At 41.4% G+C, this 25,504-nt stretch overlaps 1 protein-coding gene across 4 annotated transcripts in view; it reads left to right on the top strand.

Moving 5' to 3' along the window:
* tbc1d19 (TBC1 domain family, member 19) overlaps positions 1-23,740 on the top strand; it is a 132,804-nt gene extending 109,064 nt beyond the window's left edge. For 3 of the 4 annotated variants that reach the window (XM_067989068.1, XM_067989055.1, XM_067989077.1), the window contains 7 exons: positions 345-389; positions 768-800; positions 9,638-9,747; positions 17,986-18,077; positions 19,872-19,987; positions 20,761-20,831; positions 23,376-23,740. In XM_067989068.1, the coding sequence (XP_067845169.1) occupies positions 345-389; positions 768-800; positions 9,638-9,747; positions 17,986-18,077; positions 19,872-19,987; positions 20,761-20,831; positions 23,376-23,450 (542 nt within the window). In that variant the 3' untranslated portion in view covers positions 23,451-23,740. Of the gene's footprint in view, positions 1-344; positions 390-767; positions 801-9,637; positions 9,748-17,985; positions 18,078-19,871; positions 19,988-20,760; positions 20,832-21,369; positions 21,482-23,375 lie in introns of all 4 variants that reach the window. The other variant, XR_010963675.1, reaches the window with a different exon arrangement.
* Positions 23,741-25,504: the final 1,764 nt, after the last annotated feature.

The raw sequence follows: 25,504 nt of genomic DNA, 5'->3' as shown, positions 1-25,504 counted from the left end.
AAAAGCTTAGCTAGACTAGAATCAGTCCTATGTTCCAGTTTGTATAATGGAGCTTTCAATTAGGTTTCAAAAGGAAGTGTCTCACTATGCAGAATTTAGTTGCTATCTATATACCAAAGTACCTCCAAACAATAAGCAAAGTTAAAATCATTTAAAACTCAACTATAATCAGGATCTGTTACAAGCCCGTTCAGATGTTTGTATCTGAAATTGGTTTAATTTTTACATGGTGAATAAGATTGTTATTTGTGACTGACTAAGGAGTGTAACTTTAAAAAAGAACCACTCTGACATAACAAAAGCATATTTTCTATTCACATCCTTGCACTTGTGATTTTTGATAGGGAAACTTGCATTAGAAGATTATGCTGTTGTGTACCCTCCAAATGGTAAGTGTGATGGAAGGGTTTCCTCTAATGGCAGTTGTGATATTTACTGATCACAATACGTGGATTTTGGAGTATCCATTTTTCTTTCATGCGTGTGTTTTTCTGTGGATATTAGTGTTGAGAAATTCAACGTTTAAATTGATGTCTACAAGTCACTGCTTTTAATGGTTAGGCTATACCTGCACAATCTTTAACATAGTTGAGTAGATGTCAATTGTTTACTAATTCTTTATTACCGATATATCTAAACTGAAAATGACAGTTAATGCCAATATACTCACTTCTTGAGCTTAATAAGTAATTTGATAGCCAAAAAGCAATTAGAAAACAAAGATCCATTGTTTGTCATATTAAACTGAATATACTTGTTCTGCACAGGGGTAATTCCATTCCATGGATTTGCAATGTACGGTAAGTAATGTTTTTCCTCTAAATATAAAAAAAGCAAGTCGAGGTTGGAATAAGTGTTTAACACAGCGTTTGATTATTTGCAATCCGCAATATTTATGATTCTATCCTACCCCTTTCCTCAATATGCTTTGAGCTCGGCTTCTGCGATTCATCTGTTGCCTCAATTTCCCTATATATTGTATTTTTGTTAAGGGACATCCTATGATTGTTATTTTCACAATCTGTGCCCTGTGGGAAGTCACTTAATGTTACATGTCTATGTTTATATATTGTGATCAATTTTCATCATTGACAGTCTTCGAAATGGGAGAGGGTTAGAACAAAAAGAACCTCAAATCAAAACTCATTAGGAGGTCAGTCTCCTAATTAAAGCCAGGGTTCGTTAGGAATGAATAGCGAATGACTGTTTTCTCTGGTTGGGGAAGTCATCAATTTAAAATTGTCATTGAGAGTGAGGTGAGAGGTTAGAAGAATTTTCTTCACACGGAGGGTTGCTGGAGCATGGAATGCTTTGCTGCAGGGAGTGGTTGAGGCAGAGACTATTGCATCTTTAAGGGAAAATTAAATAAACATGTGAAGCAGAAGAAAATACAGGTCTGTGGGGAGAACATAGGTCAGTAGGATTAGTTTTGGATTGCTCTAGCAAAGAACCAGAACAAACTCAATGGGCTGCTGTGATGTGAACTTTTGTGGTTTTATGATTCAGGGTAGGACAATAAAGGGGCATCATCACTGATCTAATATGGAAAGCTAATATGACGCAATGACAAAATTTATAGCTCCACATACAATTAGGCAAGCCCTTTCACCCCCTAGAATTAATGTCTAACCCTCTCCCATTCCAAAGACTGCCCCTTTTAAATTGTTCACACTTCCAGTCAGATGATATTTCCCTCCAGCTTTACTGGCTCACAGCTTCAGTTTGATTTGGATCCTCAACAGCAACAACGTGCACTTCTTCAATGTAGAAAACACTGCTTCATAAGAAATAGGAGTTGGCCATAAGGCCCCTCGAGTCAGTTCCACCATTCAATAAGATTATGAGTGATCTTTGACCTCAACTCCACTTTTCTGCCCGATCCCCATATCCCTTGATTCCCCTAGAATCCAAAAATCTATCAATCTCAGCCTGGATAGATTTTTGGACTCTAGGGGAATCAAGTGACATGGGGATCGGACGGGAAAGTGGAGTTGAGGTCGAAGATCAGCCATGATATAGAATCATAGACACAGCACGGAAGGAGGCCATTCGGCCCATTGAGTCTGTTCCGGCTCTTTGCAAGTGCAATCCAGCTAGTCCCGCTCCCCGCCCTATCCCCGTAGTCTTGCATATTTTTTCCCTTCAAGTACTTATCCAATTCCCCTTTGAAAGCCATGATTGAATCAGCCTCCACCACCCCCACAGGCAGTGCATTCCAGATCACAACCACTCTGTGCAAAAAAGTTTTTTCTCATGTTGCCTTTGATTTTTTTTGTCAATCACCTTAAATCTATGACCTCTGGTTCTTGACCACTCCGCCAATGGGAACAGCTTCTCTCTATCTACTCTGTCCAGACCCTTCATGATTTTGAATACCTCTATCAAATCTCCTCTGTCAATGAATGGCGGAGCTGGCTCACGGGGCCTTATGGCCTACTCCTGTTCCTATTTCTTATGTTCTTATGAAGCAGTGTTTTCTACGTTGAAGAAGTGCACGCTGTTATTGTTGAGGATCCAAATCAAACTGAAGCTGTGAGCCAGTAAAGCTGGAGGGAAATATCATCTGACCGGAAGTGTGAACCATTTAAAAGAGTCAGTCTTTGGAATGGGAGAGGGTTAGAAATTCATTCCTAGGGGGTGAAAGGGCTTGCCTAATTCATGGAGGCGTTGGGAAAAACCGACACCTAGCCAGAAAGAAAGAGATTTAGAGATGGTGGTCAAAGAGGTGGGCTTAAGGAGAGTCTTAAAGGAGGAGACAGATGTGGAAAGGTAGAGAGATTTGGGGAGGGAATTTCAGAGTATGAGAAACCTTAGCGACTGGGCGCCAGTTGTTGAGTGAAGGGAGGAGAGAATGTACAAGAGGCCAGAATCCAAGGAACTCGCAGTTCGGTGGGTGGGGGTTGTAAGCATGGGGGAAGTTATAGAGACCATTGAGGATTTTAAACACAAAGAGCCAATGCAGATCAGCAAGAACAGGGGTAATTGGTGATCAGGACTTAGTACGGGACAGGATATTTGTGGCAGAGTTTTAGATGAGCTGATGTTTATGGAGGGTGGTAACTGGGAGACTGGCCAGGAGAGCATTAAAGTATTTGAGTCTGGAGGTGAAAAAGGCACGTATAAGGGTTTCAACAGCAAATGGGCTGAAGTGGGGGCTGATGCTGGCGATGTTAGCGTTGAAAGTAGGTGGTCATTGAAGTGGAGATGGACACTTCGGGTTGAACAGGACTCCAAAGCTGCTGGTTCAGCTTGAGGCAGTTACCGGGGAGATTGATGGAGTTAGTGGCAAGGGAACGAGTCTGTGGTGGGGGCCAAAGATGATAGTTTTAGTGTTCCTAAAGTTTAGCTGAAGAAAACTGGGGCTCATCCAAGACTACGTGTCAGATTAGCAGTTTGACAGTACAGAAGCAATGTGGGATCAAGAGAGGTGGTGGAGAGGTAGAGCTGGGTTTTATTGAAATACATCTGGATGCTGACCCAGTGTCTGGACGATGACCTCAAGGGGCAGCATTACAGATGAGGAAGAGATGGGGCTGAGGATGGATCCTTGAAGGACTCCTGAGGTTACAGTGTTGAGTGGGAAGAAAAGCCTTAGTTACAGATGCTCTGGTTGCGAACAGATAGAGTAGAAACCAGGTATGTGTAGTCCCACCCAGATGGACAGCAGAGGAAAGGCATTGGAGGAGGATGTTGTGGTCAACGATGTTGAAGGCTGCAGCGAGATCAAGGAGAATGAGGAGAGAAAATGCACTGTGGTCACAGTCACAGAAAATATCATTCATCATTTTGGTGCTGTGGGAGGGATGCAGACAGAGTTGCAGGAGAGAGGCACAGAATTGGGAGGTACAATGCATTCAAGGAGCTTGGATAGGACAGGCAAGTTGGAGATGGTTAACAAGGAGAGAGGGGTCAAGGGTGGGATTTTTGAGGAAGGGAAGATTTGAAAGAGAGGGGTCAGTGCCAGGTAAGAGGATGTGGAGATGCCGGTGATGGACTGGGGTGGACAAATGTAAGGAATCTTACAACACCAGCTGATAGTCCAACAGTTTTATTTGAAAATCACAAGCTTTTGGAGGCTTTCTCCTTCGTCAGGTGAGTGTGAGTTTCCATGGAAGGTACCGCATATATAGTCAGAGAACAATGCCTGGTGATTACAGATAATCTTTCCAACTGCCTGTTGTCAAGGCAATCAAAGGAGTCGAATAGTGTTCACACACAGATACATTACATACAGGACTACTGAATATACAAACGGTCAGAACCCAAAGTCAGAGGGGGAGAGAGAGAGAGAGAGAGAGAAACATCCGAAAGGAAGAGAAAGAGAGAGAATGATCAGTTGTATTAAAAACAGATAACTCTTTTTTCGCTGGTGGGGTTACGTGTAGCGTGACATGAACCCAAGATCCCGGTTGAGGCCGTCCTCATGGGTGCGGAACTTGGCTATCAATTTCTGCTCGACGATTTTGCGTTGTCGTGTGTCTCAAAGGCCACCTTGGAGAACGCTTACCCGAGGATAATCCTAAAATAATGGACTGATTTCGCAGCAGAGAGCCAGACTCAGTGGAGTTAGATGTGTGGTGAAGCCACATCTGACAGTGAATGGCTAAGCCTGTTGAATACCAGGTTCACTCAAGTTTGAACCCTGTGATTTGAGGGAGTAGGGATGGGAGCCATTAAACGAGGAATGTGATGGATAGGAGAGAGTGAAGGTTTTGTTGGGGTCAAGGGCATTAACAGCAGAGGTGAGGGAGTGGTTGAGGAAATCAACAATAGCAGGGACTCTAATAGATAGCTAAGGCTGGGCAGTTGAGAGTTAGAAAGTGTGGTTGTAAGCAAGGTCACAATTTGAACCTTCCATGTAAATATGCACAATGTTATGGAATTGGACCTGAAAATACCAGTTCTGCTCCCACAATAATGGCCTAGAAATTGCTTGAAAAATAATGCAAATTCATTGCACCTGCCATTATTAGTGCATAAAAAAAACTGTAATTTGTGGCGAAGATGAGATACGCTATGAGTTCCGATTCGCCACAAATTGCTCCGTCGTTAGCCTTACCATAACTGAAAAATTACTCTCTCATCAAGACCTCCCCATTGTTTGTCATGAAATTGCTGGATTTACGCCATTTATAAGAATTAATCTTGCCGCAGCCATTTAGAGCTGGTAACTCATGTCGTAAGGACCCTGTTAATGACGTGATTTATGGTCCTGACTTGCCACTCAGCTTTGGAGACTCAGAAAGAGAACAATGAAACTGTGGACTCTCACTCCCGCAGGCAGTAATTTGTTCCTAGAGGTTTTTAAAATTTGAAATGTAAATTTAAAAAAAATCTCACTTTTCCTTTCTGTCTATTTTCTCTCTCTCTTAATTCACTCTTTCTTTCCCTCCCTATTTCTCTTTTTGTATCTAATTTGACTCTAATTAACCCTATTTCTTTCTCCGTCGTTTGTTCGGTTTCTTTCTCTATCCTTAAATTTAATTGGTTAAGAAGATAGATCATTGGACCTGACGTTCATGAGGTCACAGATGGACCGTTGAAGTCACTGCGCCATTATCAATTCACATTTCCAGCAAAAATAATACGATCTCAAGGGTGAGGTAAAAATATCGAATTTACAGTGCGCCGCTCCAGCAATTTCTGGACTAATGTGTAATAAAAAGCAAATTTAACTTATTCAATCATCGTAAATCAGTGACCCTGACAATATATTGTGTGTTACATGGGATAAAACAGCATGTCCTCCAAATCACCATGATCAGCTCCTTGGGTGATCTGCAGGGTTTTATTATTTTTATTTGGCCGTTGTTGGAGAGTATATGAAAATTCTCACTGACCACACAATTACTTCACATAGGGAGGAAAAAAAAAAATTGGATATGGCCTATTATTGGGCGCGGGTAGCACGATCCGCTATTACCCTGCACGCAATGGCCCTTGCGCAGGCAGGACGAGACTTTAGTGAGGCCTGAGGACTTACCTTCAAGCGGCGTTCCGAATCACGTTCCGTTGACACGAGGATTCAATGCAATTCGCACTTTCCACCAGCAAGGGAGCTCCAATCTCTTAAAGGCAGGCTGTCTCTTAAAAATCTCTTAAAGGTATCTGGTACCTGTTATTTGCTGAAAATAACAGACTGCTGTCTGAACGGAAATCAGACATCGCACATGCAAAACTCAGATGCAGCTCCCGTCCCTATGTTTACAAACTGATGAGTTATGTTAAAACATTGAATAAAAGTTGCGCACTACTACATCCCACATCCACCAATCTGCATGCAAGACCTCATCAATCTGCTGATCTGAGTTTGTACCAGATCTGTGAGAATGTGTGCACCAAGGTTCTCTGCTGATGCACTAGAGGCCTTGGTGCAAGAGGTGGACAGAAGGAGGGACATCCTATATCCGGAGTGGGGGGGTGGGGGGTGGGGGGTGGTGGCAAGACATATACCCAAAAAGCAGTGGGAGGCAACGGGGGACGAAGTCAATGCCAGGCGCACAGCATCATGAACATGAATGCAGTGCAGGAAGAAGTTCAATTCTTTGACATGAGTGGTCAAGGTGAGTGAGGTCAACTGTCAAGTGGCGTCTCCTACCAACTACACACTAACCGCATCCACTGCTCCATGAACTAAACCCCACCATCACCCACCTACCAACAAACTCTTTCCATCAGTACTCAACTCTTCCAATCAGATGCTTCCTCTCACCCTTACACATTACCACTGTTGCAAGCCGCCCACCCACAACTCACAGGTCACACACACTGGCAACTATTCAATCATGACAGGCACATCACCCAGACACAGGTCCCGCTTTCTTGCAGGAGAAGGTGGCGCATATCAGGAGGCAGCAAGTGGCAGTGGCATTTAGCCCCTCGAGCCTGTTCCACCATTCAATGAGATCATGGTGGACCTGTGACCTAACTCCATATCCTTGTCTTAGCCCATTCGAGACTGGAAAGTACTGCAGTACAAAGGGATCTGGGGGTCCTAGTGCAAGAAAATCAAAAAGTTGGTATGCAGGTGCAGCAGGTGATCAAGAAAGCCAACGGAATGTTGGCTTTTATTGCTAGGGGGATAGAATATAAAAACAAGGAGGTATTGCTGCAGTTATATAAGGTATTGGTGAGACCGCACCTGGAATACTGCATACAGTTTTGGTGTCCATACTTAAGAAAAGACATACTTGCTCTCGAGGCAGTACAAAGAAGGTTCACTCGGTTAATCCCGGGGATGAGGGGGCGGACATATGAGGAGAGGTTGAGTAGATTGGGTCTCTACTCATTGGAGTTCAGAAGAATGAGAGGCGATCTTATTGAAACATATAAGATTGTGAAGGGTCTTGATCGGGTGGATGCAGTAAGGATGTTCCCAAAGATGGGTGAAACTAGAACTAGGGGGCATAATCTTAGAATAAGGGGCTGCTCTTTCAAAACTGAGATGAGGAGAAACTTCTTCACTCAGAGGTTGGTAGGTCTGTGGAATTTGCTGCCCCAGGAAGCTGTGGAAGCTACATCATTAGATAAATTTAAAACAGAAATAGACAGTTTCCTAGAAGTAAAGGGAATTAGGGGTTATGGGGAGCGGGCAGGAAATTGGACATGAAGCTGAGTTCGGATCGGTCAATGCCCTGTGGGTGGCGGAGAGGGCCCAGGGGCTATGTGGCCGGGTCCTGCTCCGACTTCTTGTGTTCTTTAGATTTGTGGTTGGGATCAGATCAGCCATGATCTTATTGAATGGCGGAGCAGGCTCGAGGGGCCGATTGGCCTACTCCTGCTCCAATTTCTTATGTTCTTATGTTCTTATCCCATAATACACTTAGTTCACAGAAATCTATCAATCTCAGATTTAGAATTCACAATTGAGCTAACATCAACTGCCGTTTGCAGAAGTGTTCCAAACTTCTCCCACCCTTTGTATTTAGAAGCGTTTCCTAACTTCATTCCTGCACCTCCTGGCTCTAAATGTTAGGCTATGTCCCCACATCCTAGTATTCAAGTATAGGAGACCTCTAAAAACAGTTACAAATGTCTCGGCAACCAGAAGCGATAATCTAGCCGCTGACCTGTAAATCCTGCATGGTCTCTTTAAATAGTGCTGGTGGGGGTGGTCCTCCCGGCACTCTAACGTTCAGATGGTCGGGGTTAATTCTGTGCGTTGATTTGAACGTTAAGTCCCAAAATGGTGTCTATCACTTTAAATCAGCGTTTCACACTGATTGTATCCATTTTCTCCTTACTTTACATGCTTCCAGCATTTGGTATTTGCACCTGTGCTAACTCCTATACCAAGATGGCGACCGGCGCTACGGAACAATGGACATTACACAGTCCAAATTAGCGCCCATAGTTTCTTGAATTAATGGACTGCTGGGTTGCCAGGAAGTTGGGCAACAATATATTACAATATTTTATATTTAGATAATGCTTTGCCTGTTTCTTCTTTTCCAGCATAAAATGTAATGGTCATTTGCAACAGCCATATTATAAATCATATATTTTAACACTGGATCCAGCTGTAAAAATGTTAATGGCATGGTTGGTTCCTCTGGAAAAACGGCAACAGTTGAAAAGGATATGTTAGTTTTAGTGTAGCTGGTTCTAGTGTTACAGATAATTGATTTTCTAAAGACCTACCACTAGGCAATTCCATCATACTGGTCAGAGATTGACAATTGAGTATCCAAGTAGTGATTAGGCGTTGATTGGAGTATACCCCAAAACTTTGATGAATGGACTTTTGCACCTTTTTGATGCAACTTTTATTTCGACCCCTCCACTGTCTCTCATTTGTCACACTGCTTATCCAACATACAGTACTGAATGAGCAAAAATTTCCACCAACTAAATATTGGGAAGACCGAAGCGATTGTCTTTGATTCCCACCGCAAACTCCGTTCCCTAGCCACTGACTCCATCCCTCTCCTGGGCCACTGTCTGAGGTTGAACCAGACTGTTTGCAACCTTGGTGTCCTATTTGACCCTGAGATGAGCTTCCGACCACATATCTGCTCCATCACCAAGACTGCCTACTTCCACCTCTGTAACATAGCCCGTCATCCATGCCTTTGTTACCTCTAGACTCGACTATTCTAATGCTGTCCTGGCTGGCCTCCCATCTTCCACCATCCATAAACTTGAGCTCATCCAAAAGTCTGCTGCCCATATCCTAACTCGCACCAAGTCCCGTTCTTTCATCACCCATGTGCCTGTTGACCTACATTGGCTCCTGGTCCGAGAATGCCTCGATTTTTAAAATTCTCTTCCTTGTTTTTAAATCCTTCCATGGCCTCGCCCCTCCCTATCTCTGTAACCTCCTCCAATTCTTGCTTCTTGCGCATCTCCGATTTTTAATTGCTCCACCATTGGCCGCAGTGTCTTCATGTCCTTATGTGGCTCGGTGTCAACCTTTGTTTGATAATGCACCTGTGAAGTGCCTTGGGATGTTTTACTACATTAAAGGTGCTATATAAATGCAAATTGTTGTTGTTTATTATTCTGGTGTCTCCTATAATAGATTAAGGACATAGTTAAGAATTGTTGTGAGAACACTGGCCCTGGTCACAAAGATCCAGGGTCTGATTAATGCTGTGCAACCTTGCATTTTACTTGTATTGTTTCTCGTTTCTTGTAGTTGCTCCACTCTGTTTTCTCTACCATGAACCATCCAAACTCTACCAAGTTTTCCGTGAGATGTACGTGCGATATTTCTTCAGGCTTCATTGCATCTCATCCCATTCCTCGGTAAGTTCAGTGGAGGCCTGAAAATTCAGCAAGAAACAATTACTCATTTACTTAAAAGGTTATGCACCCTTTCTGGGGAACATGATTTCTACCAGTCAAGATAGATTAAATTAAAATGTATTTGTACTCACCCAAATATAAAGCTACCTAACAGAAGGGAAACCAAAGTAACGTATTGTTTCTTTGTTCTCCTCTTGTGTGTTTTTTTTAATAATAGTAGTGCCTGCTGCTTGTACTCTTACATCTTCAGTCAGGCATTAAATGAAGAGAGAAATAAAAATACAAGTGCAAAAACTGTGGGGTGATTGGTCTAGTCTGATGACTGACTGCATCTATCTAGGAATCTGAAACCACCATCTCAATTGAAGAAAGATGACTTAACTGACCACCAGTGAGCAAGTTTCATTGCTAGCCTGAATACTAAAAAAATTATCTGCAGAATCAGTTTTTTAAAATTCAGATAAAGAAACCCTGAATTCAGATCTTGAGAATGAAAGGATAGCCAGCATTTCTGGCATAATGTGGAAACGAGGAACACCATCTGATCTTCCACCCCTCACCAAAAGAAGCCAAAAAAATACTTTCATAACTGCTTTGTGCCAAAAAAAAGTGTTCTGTATTTTTCAAAAATAATTAAATGGAATGTGAAATTGAAAGTTTGAACTTGTGCCCATCTTTTCTTGACCGTAGCTTTGGTTTTAGGTTCAGGACTGAAATTGTCACTTACATCGGATAACTCAATGAAATGTATTCATTGCAAGTTTTGGGTCTGCTCTTTTGGGCACAGCTGTGCTGGTCACTTCCTTAAGCAGTCCAAGCGCTGTACATTCACGACTGGCCCACAGAGCCCAATATCTAATTATAGTGTAATCCGAGAGTGTAACAATAGGACCCCCTTGTGATCTGTACTAGATATTGTGTCTTTCACATGTGCTCTCACATGTGTCTCTTATCTTCTGATGGCAAACTGAAACATTTTAGTGTGAGGAATAGTTAAATTGCTTTAATTTGCAGACAGCAAATGAATAGAGAGCTTAATAGATGTAATAAAATCTCCCCTTGATTCAGCTAACTACAGAACCCTCCTCAGGAACAAGTAAGTAATAGAAATATGCAACACTATCCCTGGTCAGCCTTCTGATCCTGATTGGCTCTGGACTTGAAGAGTGAGTATCCCCTGGTTAGATCAGGCTTTCTCTCCACACTTAATTAGTCAACCGACTGCCCTGGTGTCTCTTTGTCCTTTTTGTCACTTTGTTCTAAGCAAGTGGGAGAGCTGTCCCTCTACTTCTTCCCCATTCAGGAATTCACCAGTAGACCTGTCAACCAAACCAATTACTTCTCCTCCTTGGGGCATGAGTCTCTACACAATCTCCTGCTATTCTCAAAATAAATAGGAACTACTGGGGTTTAATAAGCCTGGATAAGCCAACTGACTCATAGAAGTAGATGGTGAGCTGAGATATTCTAATGTTAATACACATCTTCAATGATTGCAATGTGTGGTGTATTTATTTTAAAACTTGTACAAATTCATTTTGTTTTAAAACACACTAAGAAAACACATTACCACATCCTTTCTGTGAAGACAAAAAAAATCTAAAATGTGACTTATTTTATGTTTAATTGATATTCATCTCAGACTCTTTTATAAAAAAAATTATAATTCTTGCAGTATAATTATTTAAAGCTGTGCTACCAGTATGTAACAACCAGTGCCAGACACAGACTTTCAATAATTTCAGATTAGATTTGGCAAAACAAAATTATTGCCTTAACTGGAGCAGTGGCATTGTGGCAGTCTTTCAGTATATTTATATGTTGTGTTCTTTTCTCAGAATGATACTGGTTTAATCTTGTTTACATCTCCATATATTGAGATTAACAAAACAAACTAAATTATTAAGTCCAAGATTCTGAGCGGTCAAGTGACCTGAAAAATGAAGCCAGGAAGTCTCTCGATTACCACATTATTCCCTTGATGCTTCAGCAATTAAATTAATGTATTCTGTTTTGTTAATCTTCATGCATCATAATTCAAGCTGCAATCCTGCTTGGGTGGTTGAAATGCAATCAGCATATGAACTATCCATAACCTTTCAAAGATGTAATAATTCGATTAACATAGCTGGACAAAAAAAAGACCACGGTCCAACTAGTTTGCCATGTACTATTCTGGTAGTCACATGATACAACAATAATGAAGTTGTTGACTATTCATGGAAATGAATCTCATCAATTGGTCTACAACAGACCCAGCCTTGAGGTAAGGAAAACCTTAGTGATGAAAAGCTTTTGGAACCAAAGGTCCAAAGTCACCTGTTCCTCCCAAACATATATCCTGTCTCAAATTACTCATATACTGTATCCCAAAATGTTATTTTTGGTAAGAAATCTATCTAATTTGCACTAACACTATCTGCTTCCACCATCTCCCTAGAGCGCCTCTTTCATAAATTTACCCCTCTCACTGAAATAATGTTTCCATAGAATAGTTTTGCATTTACCCACCTTTTAAGCACAGGCCATGTCCCTGGCTCTACTGTTCTGGACAAGGTGAAACAGCTTATTGTGGTCCACATTATCTAGTCTCTTTAGAATCCTAAAAACAGCAATCAGCCTTCTCTTTTCCAATTTACGTAATCGCTCGCCATAATCCGATCTCTCCATCCCCTCATTCATTGTGATTGCCCTCTTTAGCCTTTCAATAGCTGCAATATCCTTTTTGTACTGCAGCGACCAGAACTGTACACAGTATTTTAAGTGCAGTCACACCAATGATTTCTAAAGTGGCAGGAATGTCTTTGACTCAATATTGACCTATTAATACATCGCAACATCTGATTTGCTTCACTCACTGCCAACGAACATTGTTGCGATAGCTTCAATTTATTGACAATCAATTAATTTGTGGAGCAAAGGCTTCTGACACTTCAGCCCATTCCCACCATCTGCTGTTTCCATTGCTAGTTCCAAGGAAACACCCGGATTCCATTTTTAATCCTTAAAATTATATCTCTTATGAAAAAAATTATGAAATCTCTGCTTTCCTCACAGAAACTATGGGCCAATTTATCATGGAATCGTTGGCTCCATGGACTATGGAAATCCAACAGTAATAGTTTGCGGCACTGACAGTCTTGAGGGGCCTAAGGATAGATTATAGGTTTGTAGAATCATAGAATGTTACGGTACAGAACCGGGCCATTCAGCCTATAACTCTGTGCTGGTGTTTTTTTTCCACATGAACCACCTCCTCTAATCCCACTCTCCTACTTGCGTCCCTTTAATTTTCTATGCAGGGTTTACTTGATGTTCTGAAACATTGCGCAGCATCATTTATAGAACACATCAGTGTATATTTTGAACTAGAATGCAATTTTATGTAAAATTAATATACTCTTTTTTTAAAAAATAAACTTATGTGATGTGTTGGAATGCTATTGATATAAAAGCTTGCCAAACTACTGTTTGAACTTTGGCCTCTACATTTATCCGCCACAGTTTGAAGCTGTATGTTTGTTTGGTAATATGGCTTTGCATCACAATTACATGGTACAATTTTAGTTAGAATAATAAATATTGAATAATTGCATTAAATTTTACTGATGGGGATTATACCAGACGTTGTTACTAGGTGGAACAAAAACAATTGTAGATCAGTCAGCAAAAATAAATGACGTTAACCCTTTATCAGTTACAAATGCTGCCTGTATATTTGTCATTTCCTGTTTTGGTTTGATTTCCAGCAGTTGCATTTTTTTCTTTTTACAAAGAGCAAAATTGTTTTAAATAGAGATAGCTGCTCTTCAGTAAGTTTTTTCACTTTTTGAAATGAAATACGCCTGTAATTTTTGTGCCTGCTCTAATTAGAAAGAAAGGACGTGTATAGGCTATTATGTTGCAAAATAGGAGGCAGAAACCTATTTCACTTAAATCATACCAGAAATACTGGTTGCCATCTTTCAAGAGCTCTTGAGTTTAGGTTTCCTTTATTTGAATTAAAATAATTGACGCAAATTAATTTTCTAGAATTCAGTCTAGTTAATAAACCAGAATGGCAGTTTTCTGGTGGTCAGTAGTCACCTTATTTTCTTTCACTGAGCGGGATGTATCAGACTCCAAATTAGATAGTCAGTCATCAGGCCAGACCTGTAACCCAACTTGACTGGGACTGGGATGTTTAGTTTTCTTCCTGTTTTTTTCGTCTTTCACTTTCTCTTGATTCCTTGGCCCCAAGATGAGACACAGAACAATTGTCACAGCCAAAATCATAATCCTCACAGAATTAGTAACAAAGTAATATTTTCGGAAGAAGAAAACCATTGGTCCATCTAGCCTACCCATGCAAATCTACTTACCTAATTCTAGAACTAATAACTCTGCATCCGCTTTCCTAACAGGAATTCATCTGACCTTTTTAAAACCCTGTCATGGTTTTCAGTTTCATTGCCCATCCTGGTAAGTTGTTTCACTTCTTCACTTTTAAAAACAAAACTGCTCAAATTTTCTATTTTCAATTGACACAATTAGCTTTTTAAACTATATTGTCTAGTTCCTGGAATCTGTCCCAGACAGAAGTTGTTTCCTGGATCAAATTTCTCCATAACCAAAAATCTTAAAGATCTCTAACACGTCCTCCCTTGTCATCCTCTTTTCAAGAGAGTAAAGGGTAAATGATGTTTCTTCATAACTCAGCCCTCCTCAAATTCAGGGATGAGCCTAGCAGACCTCCTTTGCATTCCTTCCAATAACTCTAAATCCTTTCTGAACCAAACTGAATACAGTACTCTAAATGCAGTCTGACCAAGGCCCGACATAACTTCAGCTTCTTTTCGTTTGAATTATAAATCACACCCCTAGCTATACATTGTAAAATTTTATTAGCTTTCAAGATCACCTGAACCAACAGTTTTAATGACCACGACACCAAAACCTTCAGATCTTTTTGCTGCTCTGTTATCTCAAGCAATACGTGTACTCCAAATTCTCGCATCTTTGACCTAATCTCATAACTTTACACTTACTGAATTCCATCGGCCACCATTCTGCTTTGGGTTATGATCATTGGCCACTGTACACAATTTGGTGTCATCTTCAAATTTAGACAGCTTGCTAAGTTCCATCTTCTAAGTCATTTAAAAAAAAATTATAGGCAACAGTGGCCTGAACATTGATCCCTGTTGGACTCCACTAGCAATCAGTTTCCACTCTGACAGTTTCCTACGCACCACACCTTTGCTGTCGACCTTTCAGCTAGTCTAATCTCTTTTCACCATCCCAAAGCCATGCATTTTATGAATAAATGGGCTCGATTTTAAAACTGAGCCGGGAAGGGAGCGGGGTGGGGGAGTCAAATTGAGGACAGGAAACCCGTTAGTACGGGTTTCCCGGACGTCCTTACGATTTTGACGTAAGGACGTCTTTTATTTTTTTTGTCAGTTTCCTGTCCGACTGACTGGCCTGATTGACGGGCTGGTCTCAGTCGAACAAGAGACCAGCCAGGGAAAGGACAAGTTCAGGTGAGTCTGCAGGTAAGTCTTTGTTTGTATGGATTGGGGGGGAGGGGGCATGGGGTGGGGGAGTGGATGGGTGGGCACAGGTGGGCATAGATTGGCATGGGGGCCGTGAGTCATGGGGGGAGGGATCAGAGGTGGGAGGATCGGGATCGGGGGAACGTGATCGGGAGGGGGGGGGGTCTGTGATCTGGGGTCGGGTGTCCGCGATCGGGGGGAGCTCGGGAGGTCTGTGATTGAGGGGGGGGTCCGCGGTCGTTTGGAGGTCGGCGCAGGTAGGCTTGTTGGGCCTGGGGGAAGCACTCCTGCTCCTCCGGGCCCACAAGCTGTGCCTTTCTAGGCACCTACCTGTTAGTCTTGGGCCTTCTCGCCTCCTTTCATGAGATGTAAAACAGAAACCCCATGGAATCCCGGCCCCCGGGGTTGAAATCGGGAAGTCCAGAGAAATTGAGGCTCGAAGCCTCCTTGAAAGGTTTTAAGGCCCGACCCGCCTCCTGAGAGCAGGTTGGTCGCCCACCCCTCTTCCTGCCCCGACAAAAACCGAAAATGGGCGGGTTAGAACATACACGATGGGCCGAAGGGCCTCTATCCGTGCTGTATAACTCTATGACATAAGAACATAAGAAATAGGAGCAGTAGCAGGCCATCCGGCCCCTCGAGCCTGCTCCACCATTCAACAAGATCATGGCTGATCTTCTACCTCAATGCCATTTTCCTGCACTATCCCCATATCCCTTGATGCCTTTAATATCTAGAAATCTATCGATCTCTGTTTTGAATGTATTCAATGACTGAGCCCTCTGGGGTAGAGAATTCCAAACATTCACCACCTTCTGAGTGAAGAAATTTCTCCTCATCTCAGTCCTAAATGGCCTACGCTTTATTCTGAGACTGTGACCCTTGGTTCTAGACTCCCCAGCCAGGGGAAACATCCTCCCTGCATCTACCCTGTGGAGCCCTGTAAGAATTTTGTATGTTTCAATGAGCTCACCTCTCATTCTTCTAAACTCTAGGGAATACAGGCCTAGTCTACTCAATTGGGGTTGGGGGCGGGTCTGAAATGGTGGCAGTTTTCAATGCCCTCCTGCCCCCAACTCACCCGTTTTTCACTCTTAAAATTGAGCGTATTATGTAGGACAGTGTCAAATGTCTTCCTGAAATCCAGGTCAGTAACACCCACTGCCTCTCCCTCCACCAGATAAGTAACCTCCTCAAAGAAATTGGTCAGACACGACCTGCCCCTTTTGAACCCATGCTGGCCCTTTCCAGTCAGATCTGGTCTCTTCAGATGATCCTTTATGCCAACCCTCATCAAAGTCTCCCAACACATCCCCCAAAATTGAGGCAGATTTCCTAGGTCTGAAATTTGAGGATTAAAGGAACTCTTTTTAAATTTCCGATGTTTAAAGGTACATTTTGTTGTAGGATTTGATACAATGGACCTCCTTCATTGTCTCTCCTGCATTGTCCATCTCCATAGGACTACGCTTGTGTGACTCCACTCTTATTCATCGAAACACAAACAGCATATCCAACAATGGCTTCTTTTCCAGCCCCCACACTGTCACATCTTGAGTGCCCCAAGTTCTAAATTTGGCAACATCATCTCCAGGCATGGGGTCAACTTTCATATAAATGCTAATGAAACCCAGCTCTACCTCTCTGCCACCTCTTTGATTCCCATGACCACTTTCATGCAGTCAGACCATCTATCCAACATGAAGTTGTAGTGATCCACAACTTATACAACTTAACACTGGGAAGATTGAACATTCCACCATAAACTCTGCTCCCTTCCCGTTGATTTCATCACCTTCCCAAGCCTCTGGCTCCGATTGAACCAGACTGTGCAAAACCTTAGCATCCTGTTCAAGCCTAACCTGAGCATCAAACTCCTCATGCTATCCATCACCATGGCCGTTAATTTCCAGCTGTGCAACATCACTCAATTCTGCCCCCCTCAAACCTTTATTCATGCTTTTGTCCTCTGTAGGCTCAATTATTCTAATGCCTACTTTCTGGCCTGTCATCCTCCACCTCCATAAACTCCATCTTGTTAAAAACACAGCTGCCTATATCCAGTCCTGCTCACCCATCATCCATGCCCTTGCTACTCCACACTGACTTTCTGCCCCCAATGTATTAACTTTAAGCTCCTTGCCTTCATCTTTAAATCCCTTCATGGCCTCACCCCTCCCTATCTCTACAATCTCCTCTAGCCTTGTATTCCCCTCACTCCACCATTAGATGGCAGAGCCTTAAATCATTTTCTGGTACTTCCTCCCTAAAGTCCTTTGCCTCTCCTCTCTCTTCCTTTAAAAGCTATCTTTAACCTATCTTTTTGAACAAGCTCTTGGTCACCTCATCTAATCTGCAGCTTATCATCTATTTTGGTTTTTGAAGTATCTTGGGATGTTTTGTATGTTAAAGGTGCTATATAAATGCACGTTGTTATGTAGGTAAATATAAAGCCAAGTTGCACAAAGTCCCACAAACAGTAAGTTAGATGAATGACAAATTAATTTGGTTTTGGTGGTGTTGGCTGAGGGAAGAATGTTGGCCAGGAACTGGGAGAACTTCCTGCTCTTCATTGAATTGTGCCAAGAGATTAATGTTCACCTTAATGGGCAGATGGAGTTTAATGTCTGACATGAAAGACACATCTGTTTTTATTGGAATCACTATGGATGTTATAAGAACACCTTTAATTGTTTGTTTTTAGGGAATTGTATCACTTTGTCTGGTATTTGAGACACTCGTTCAGACCTACCTCCCTCAACTCTTTTACCATTTGCGTGAAATTGGAGCACAACCGTAAGTACTGTAATCCTCTATTGCAGGTTCTATCCATAATGGTTAAATTTTTGGCAAATCTTTCTGGAAAAATCTTTGAGTATTTCTAGCAATTAATCTCAATCTTTTTAACAATTATGTGCAGGCCAACACAGATCTGCAAGCTCTCACTGATTTGGGTTGGGTCTCCATTTTGATGCAATTCTCACAATTTTTTTTTCAAACCTATAAACTAGGATATTTATTCATCCCTTTTATTGCCTTGTTACAAAATAATTTGGCTAAACCTTGAAGCAGGGCTTCTCCCTACCCTCAAGACCAATGAATGATGAATGGCTGGGGTACCTAAGAGGAAACATAACTTGAAAATGGGGAGAGGAACACATTTTCTAAAAGTATTATTTTGTAGCTAAATGGCAAACTGTCCAGTCAGGTGAGAGAAAGTTAAGGCTTGTGATTAAATGTAGAGTGGGGGATGGGGGGGTCTGATTGTACAATGAGAAACAGAGGTGAAAAATCATATAGATTTGTCATTTGTGAGTTCCTTTATTCTCCCCATATATTTTAAACCTTTTAGCTCCTGAAAGCATTGACATGCTGGAGTAGAGTTCTACAAGTGACAGCAGCCCATCAGAGTGGGCATTCTTCATGTGTGACGATAGATAATGAGGGGTACAATTTCAGCAGTGTTTCCCCTATCTCCCACCACAACTTCGACAGAAGACCGGCCAAAAACCCAGAGAAACCATGTGAATGGCCATTTACACCATTTCTCTGGAGTTGCCACTGATCTTCCGCCAAAGTTACAGAAAGAACACTCGCCGAAATTCCAGGTGTGAGTGTCACAGGTTATTCGACATGGAGAGACCATCACAGCCATGCCTGATGCTGTCGTCACCCAAAATCTGCACATGCACACGTTGCAGGAATCTGGATAGCAAGCAGAAATGTGAACCCTAGCAGATGTTTTTCCCAGCTGCTCAAAATAAAAACATCAGCCTATGTAAAGAGAATAGGATAGGTTAATGTTCTGGATTTAGGCCCTTCATCAGAACCCAGATCCAGAATCAAACCTGAAACCTTCTGGTCTATTGCTGAATAATGCTCTGGTGCCTTTTCCCGTTAGGTCATTGTGGAAACCTGCCTGGACAAATGTTTGGAGAAAATATAAGTGTAAAGGTATTTGGTTTGTGGTGTCAATTCTCAGTACAGTTCTCTCCCACGTGAGCATATGCTTCACTGTGGACCTCGTGTGGTGGAAAATGGACACTGCAATATTTCAGTGCTAGAAATACCACTGCAAACACTGAAATATTGTGAGCCACGCCAGTTAATGTTGATCGGCTATTGGGGACGTTGCAGTTTGACCCCATACTGTCTCCATCCAACAGCCACACGTACACTAAGAGAAAGCGATCAAAATAAGGAACCCCAGACGATTTGCTTTTCAAACACCCCTGCCCTCCAAACCAAGGGGCACTGAGGCCAATAGTAGTGCCCAGCAATCGCCGACACCGAAATCAGCTAACTCAGCACAGACCAGAGATAATCTGGAACCTTCCTGGTCTGTGTAGCTTGCAGACAAATTTGCTGAGTCATCGGGGAAGCTTCATTTTAATGTTCATCAAGTGTTTGATTATACAAATATGTTTTTTTCTATCCTGCTATGTTGGCCTGAATGTCATAAGCTATTTTAATAACTAAGAGAGACACAGAATTAATCTTACACCCCTCTGTTCTGGTTACAGTCTGATGCTAGTTTAGCTCGTCTTATGTGGCAATCTGTGTTCAATGTTTCACCCATATTTTTTCCAGACTTCGGATATCGTTTAAATGGATGGTGCGGGCATTCTCTGGGTACTTAGCAACCGATCAACTCTTGTTTCTTTGGGATAGGATTCTGGGATACAACTCGTTGGAAATTCTTGCTGGTATGAGTACAAAAAAACTGCACAAAGAAACTGCGACATATTCTTCACATTCCTTTTGCAATTCTACACCAGAGTTCCTGCATAAGTTTGTTGTAGTTCCGGTTATCTGACACTAGAGGGAGTTACAATCTTTACATGGCTCAAGGATTGCCTCTGGTCGGAACAACCAGTTTCTGCAACTGTACTTCATGAACCATTGTAAATTGCTGAAACGCCTGAATATTTTGAAAAATGATCATAATTGGACTACCATGTCTACTAATTGACTTTCCAGTCCAGCCCATTACTATTCCTTGGTTCATTTGCTAAGCTACTTTTTTTTCTTCCACTTAAAATTGGCAAATTAATTCATTTGAGGAACTGTAGGGCACAAATTGGTTTTACAAAACAAAGTACCTAACTGATACAATGATGACCAAGGCAATGAAACTTTTCATGTTGATAATTTCAATGAAAAAAATTTGGTGTGAGTATGAAACAGGAAGTCCCATTTCTACTTGTGCCAACTTTACTGCCCCAGGAATGCAAATCTATATCAGAAATTAGTTGAGCAGTCTGAACCATTGCTACTCTGCTGACTCAACTTCTTTTTGATTGGCATGCATATGTGAAAATAGCTTTGATATTTATTTATGGTTGTGCTATTGGTTACGTTCAGGGACAACAAAATACACCAATCAGTAGGCCACCCAGGTACTTGGTTGGCTTAAACATTTTTAGTTACTGACCTAGAGAAACGTTACCTCTGTTTAATGCAGTTTGTTTTATTTCAGTGCTGGCAGCTGCTGTATTTGCTTTCAGAGCAGAGAATTTAATGGAGGCAACATCACTTGCTGCAGCTGAAGTAAGGAGTTCTAAACGTAATTTTGAAATGGGGGAGATACTGTCTTGTTGGGGTCGGATCGTGTGTGGGGAGGGGGGGCACGGGGGGGGAACAGCTGTTACTTCTCCAGCACTGATTGCCAATCTCAGCCGTGTAGTTGTGAAGATGTGCTAATTGGAAGCAAGGTGTCTCCTTCCAAAGGGGAGGAGAGTCACATTAGGGCAGCTGTTGAGCACTTTCTAGCTCTGAGGGCAGTGGTAATGGCCATGTTGCAGGTGGTGCACAGTCTGAGGAATCCAGGGGGACTAGAGAGAAAATAGAGATTTATAGATATTTACAAAAAACAACCAAAAACATAAATACAGCAATGAATTTAGATGATTGGTTAGTTGATGTTTAGTAATACCTTTTTCTTAGCTCCAGGGTTAGAATATTGCATATCTTATTTTAAATTAGCGTAATTAAAACATACTTAATTATTGACATTAAGCAAAAATGATCGTGTATGAGGGATAATAATCTAGACCATAGGCATCTGATCTTCTTTTACTTTCCACAGATCTTGGGATACTCCCATTTTGCAAGTAAAGGGAGAAAAATTGCTAGGAGCATATAGGGAAGCTTTTCCTGGGTCTGGATTGCCTGAGCACAGCAAAGATCGGAAAACCCAGGTGGGTCAGAATGCACGCCTGTAAAGGAGCCACACGATCTTCCTATATTTAAATGAATGGAGGAAAATCAGGCAGGGACTTTCACAGATGTGCACTCCGACCCGCCCGTTGTGCCAATATTCACTGTGCCCAGGTGATCCAGTGCACCTGGGCGTGGACCCAGAAAAATGATCCCTACTGTGTCTCCAGGTGTTTGATCCTCTTTGAAGTTGTGATCTTCTCTACTCCCATCTATAATATATTTAAAGTGTGTGCTTATAGTACATACTTCCCATTATACATTAACCATCATACCTAAGATGCCCCATTTTAGCATCTCCTCTGATTCACTGTGAGCAGCGTAACGGTAAATATGCTTGTGCGATATAAGAGCCTCATCCGTAGACTGGTTCTTTTTCTCCTGTTGTTGGCACCTGTGTACAATTGATGCTTTCCCAGTAGAAATAGTTCTCAAGAAAGGAAAAAGAAACTTTTCTTCTGAGAATTGGTAGATCATAGCTTGTGAGGCTTTTCTGTTGTGTCTAACTTAGCCAAAGAAGTTGTAACATCCAGTTGTACAATTTCTTCATGGAAGTGTTTTATTATTTTTATTGAAATTAAAGGTAGATACCTGCAGTGAGCTTCAAAGTTCATTAAATCCTTGAAGTCAGGATAACTGCTTAAAGTGCCACAGGGTTATAATCTGTGGTATGCAGAGTAGAATGTTAGATTAGCTGCTTCTAGTTTCCTTTATATATAAAACGAGAACATTATCTTTTCTATGTTTTTTTTTCATTTATTTAGTAACTTTTACTATTGGCCTCTACTTCCATAGCGGGAAAGAGCTGGGGAAGACGACTGTGACAAGAGTTTATATAGGGCACAGGATGGGGACTAGAATCATGCAGTAAATCATTAGGATACAGTTCCAAAAAGCAGCACTGTTCCTGTGATTTCTGACATTGGACAGTTCAGCTAATTGGGATACGGGAAAAAAAACGAATTTCAAGCCTGAAGAAGACATTACTAAAGTAAAAGCCCTGAAGTTGCACTGTCCTGGGCCCGTGAATGGAGTACTTTCCTGGTGGATAGGGGCAGAATTTGTGGTGGGACCCAAGTACTCTGCCTTTTTTCCACCTGTCAGAAATCCAGTCCCATTTGGGGCTGCTCTGTATGTAAATGAGGGAATACAAGGTACTGCAGCAAGTTTCTTCCTCCGCTGAGGCCAGTGTCCCAGTTCTCTAAATGGTGCGAGTGCCTATCAACAGCGTTTAAATGTCCCTGACCTCTGGATTTGGGTCGGATCAGGGGCATATCCATGGGGCAGGCAGAGGTTTTACCCCACCCCCAGATTCGCCCTCGGAAACCTTCCAGAGGAATTTCAGAGCTAAGGAATGTAACTAGTGTAATGTATCTCAACTGATCATGTGTTCAGCCTGCTAACAGTGCCCCAACCTGTAAATGTTCCTGTTTTTGCTGCTAAAGATGTTCATTTTCATGTTCATTGCTGTTCATGCACTATTTTCTGCTGGATGAGTGCAGTGCCAGGGTAGTTCTGAGGAGTAAGTTGTTGAAAGCTCAAATGACTTATTGCAGTGTTGCTATACTCATCAGTAAGACATGCACATCAGACACTAACTATCGCGAAGAGAGGCTGTGGTTTCAATAATTTATAAATTTACTGTAGTATAAGTTTTATACCACTGACTGTTCAGGAAGTTTGACACAAGTTTAGATTTTTATATTTGGTACAGGAATCTCAATATTAACAACAGTTTTCTATCAAGATTGTGTATGAGACTATGAAACCCACATAAAAGAGCATCAGTTTGTTGTTTATCTAATTTCTGAGCATACTGTTTGCAGCAGTGAGTTTATATATATTTTTGTAATCAGCATTTTTTTGTTGTTTCAGGCTGTACTTGCTGATCTTTCCACACTAAAAGTCATGCCTCTTCTGCAGCTTTTCCTGTTTGCTACTTCCAGTTGAAGCATACATGACCTGCAGAGGTCAGAAGTCAATATATAATCACCTTGCCAATCCTTTATCACAACATAACAGTATGATGATGAGCCATTTGGTGCCTGCATGAGAAAGTGAAAGAAAATGTGTGCATGTGGATCATGGACTGCCTTCTATTTAAATTGATAAGTCAAAATTAATGATGATAAAAGTCATGTATGATGATCCTTGTATAGCTTAACACAGCAACATACATACCTGATGTATAATTGAGAATAACATATTTGCTTGTAATAAAATAAATTAATTAAAGTAAAGCTCCTTTTCCTGTTTTTTTATATATATATTGACCAAATCATAGTTTAGAGCAGAAAGTATTTTATATCATTGGTTAGTGTTTATTCTATTGGAGGCCTAAATATTTGCTATACCATTGTTATCATCATCCATATCATACATTCTTGCTATTTAATGAAGTTATGTTGGTTCATTCTATAATTTATCATTCTACGTTGCTAAACAAATTATGTCTTAAAATGCCATTTTTAGTTTATATTCATTCTTTTATAATGAGTAAAATCCAATATAATTACATGGGAATAATTTAACGTTTTTAAAGGAGTTGGCATGTACTACAAATGTGGCTTGAGTACAGCCATTTTAATGAAAAGGAAATAGCTGTAGTACTTACCCTTAACATTTTTCAACAGCAGAAACCAATAAATCATTTTTTACATGAACATTTAAAAAATATTTTAAATTTATTTTCACAGGAAAAACAAAATATGAACTTCACATAAAATACCCAAACATGAACGCACCTTCACATACCAGGGTCAATAAATTTTCATTATGTCTAAATGGCATTTCATGAATTGATAGCTAGATCATGTGCACTAAGTTTCCTTGCAAGACTGTATGTGCTTAGGAGGCATTGTGCTAGTTGGCGAATGTTGTTATGTGTGGCTCTTTAGGTGGGGAGAAGTACTGGAGTAGGTAAACAGGTATCTTGTGCTTCATTGCCCCCTACAGTGGGTAGTTATGCCAAGAAGATCTCTAGAAAGTGGTTGCAGGTTATTAGAGAATAGATGTCACTTGATGGCACTATTGATGACTCGTATCACTGTACTGATAATTGAGAGAAGGTAGAAAGAACGATAATTGGCAGGGTTAGATCTATCTCGTATTATTAATGGCATGAAAGCCTTTCCTGTTCATGAAATTGAGGAGGTTGTCATATGGGGCTTTGAGTGCCACATGCTTTCCATAAATTCCTGCTTCATCTGTCAGTCTGGAGAACTGAATGGTTATCTCTCTTTGTCTCGCTCAATCCATTGGGAAGTAAATGAACTGTGCAGCCTGCCTGAAGAGAGCATCATTAACCTTCTTAATACAATGTTGAGCTGTCTGAAAAATGTAGTACAGGTTTCCACATGCTGCCTGGAAGGAACCAGTGGCAAAGCGATTTGAAGCAGTGACTATCTTGACTGGTACAGACAACGCTGTTCTCCTGGTAGAAGTAGGCTGAAGGTCTTCAGCTAGCAATTGGCATATCTCCCCAACAGCCTTGAGAGGGAAGAGCAGCCTTTGGAGGCAGTGATGTTCAGAGAAGTCTAAGTAAAACCTTCCGGGTCTGTAAACCATGTTGAATGGATATGTACATGCAGGGAACAAATGTTTTCTGTGCAGCATCACTTTTAAGTGTCTCCAATCTATCTAGCCTCTTCTATTACCTTATATTCCTACTCTTCTTCATAATTGAATAATGGGATTCCCATTAGGAAATGCATGTCTCCAGTACTTTTTTTACTGAGTTGACTAAAACTAGTGGCAGAAGTCCTCAAAGAACTTCCAAAGTACCAAACAATTCAATAAACAGGCAAATTAACACCAACCTTCAATTGCAGCAAACAAAATGGCCTTCTTCAACCAGTATCCACCTCGGATACCTCCTACAGTCACTTATATTGTAATGATTTAGATAAGGAGCGGAAGTTGGGGAAAACAGGTTGGGGGGGGCTAGCTACACTCATTTGACCCCATTTAAGTTTGGTAGGGGAAGCCTTAAAGGGAACTGGCAA

Source organism: Heptranchias perlo, chromosome 1 (genome assembly GCF_035084215.1).
Source record: "Heptranchias perlo isolate sHepPer1 chromosome 1, sHepPer1.hap1, whole genome shotgun sequence".
NCBI lineage: Eukaryota > Metazoa > Chordata > Chondrichthyes > Hexanchiformes > Hexanchidae > Heptranchias > Heptranchias perlo.
Note: the sequence above shows the minus strand (reverse complement) of the source record. Positions and strands in the feature narration are given on the sequence as shown.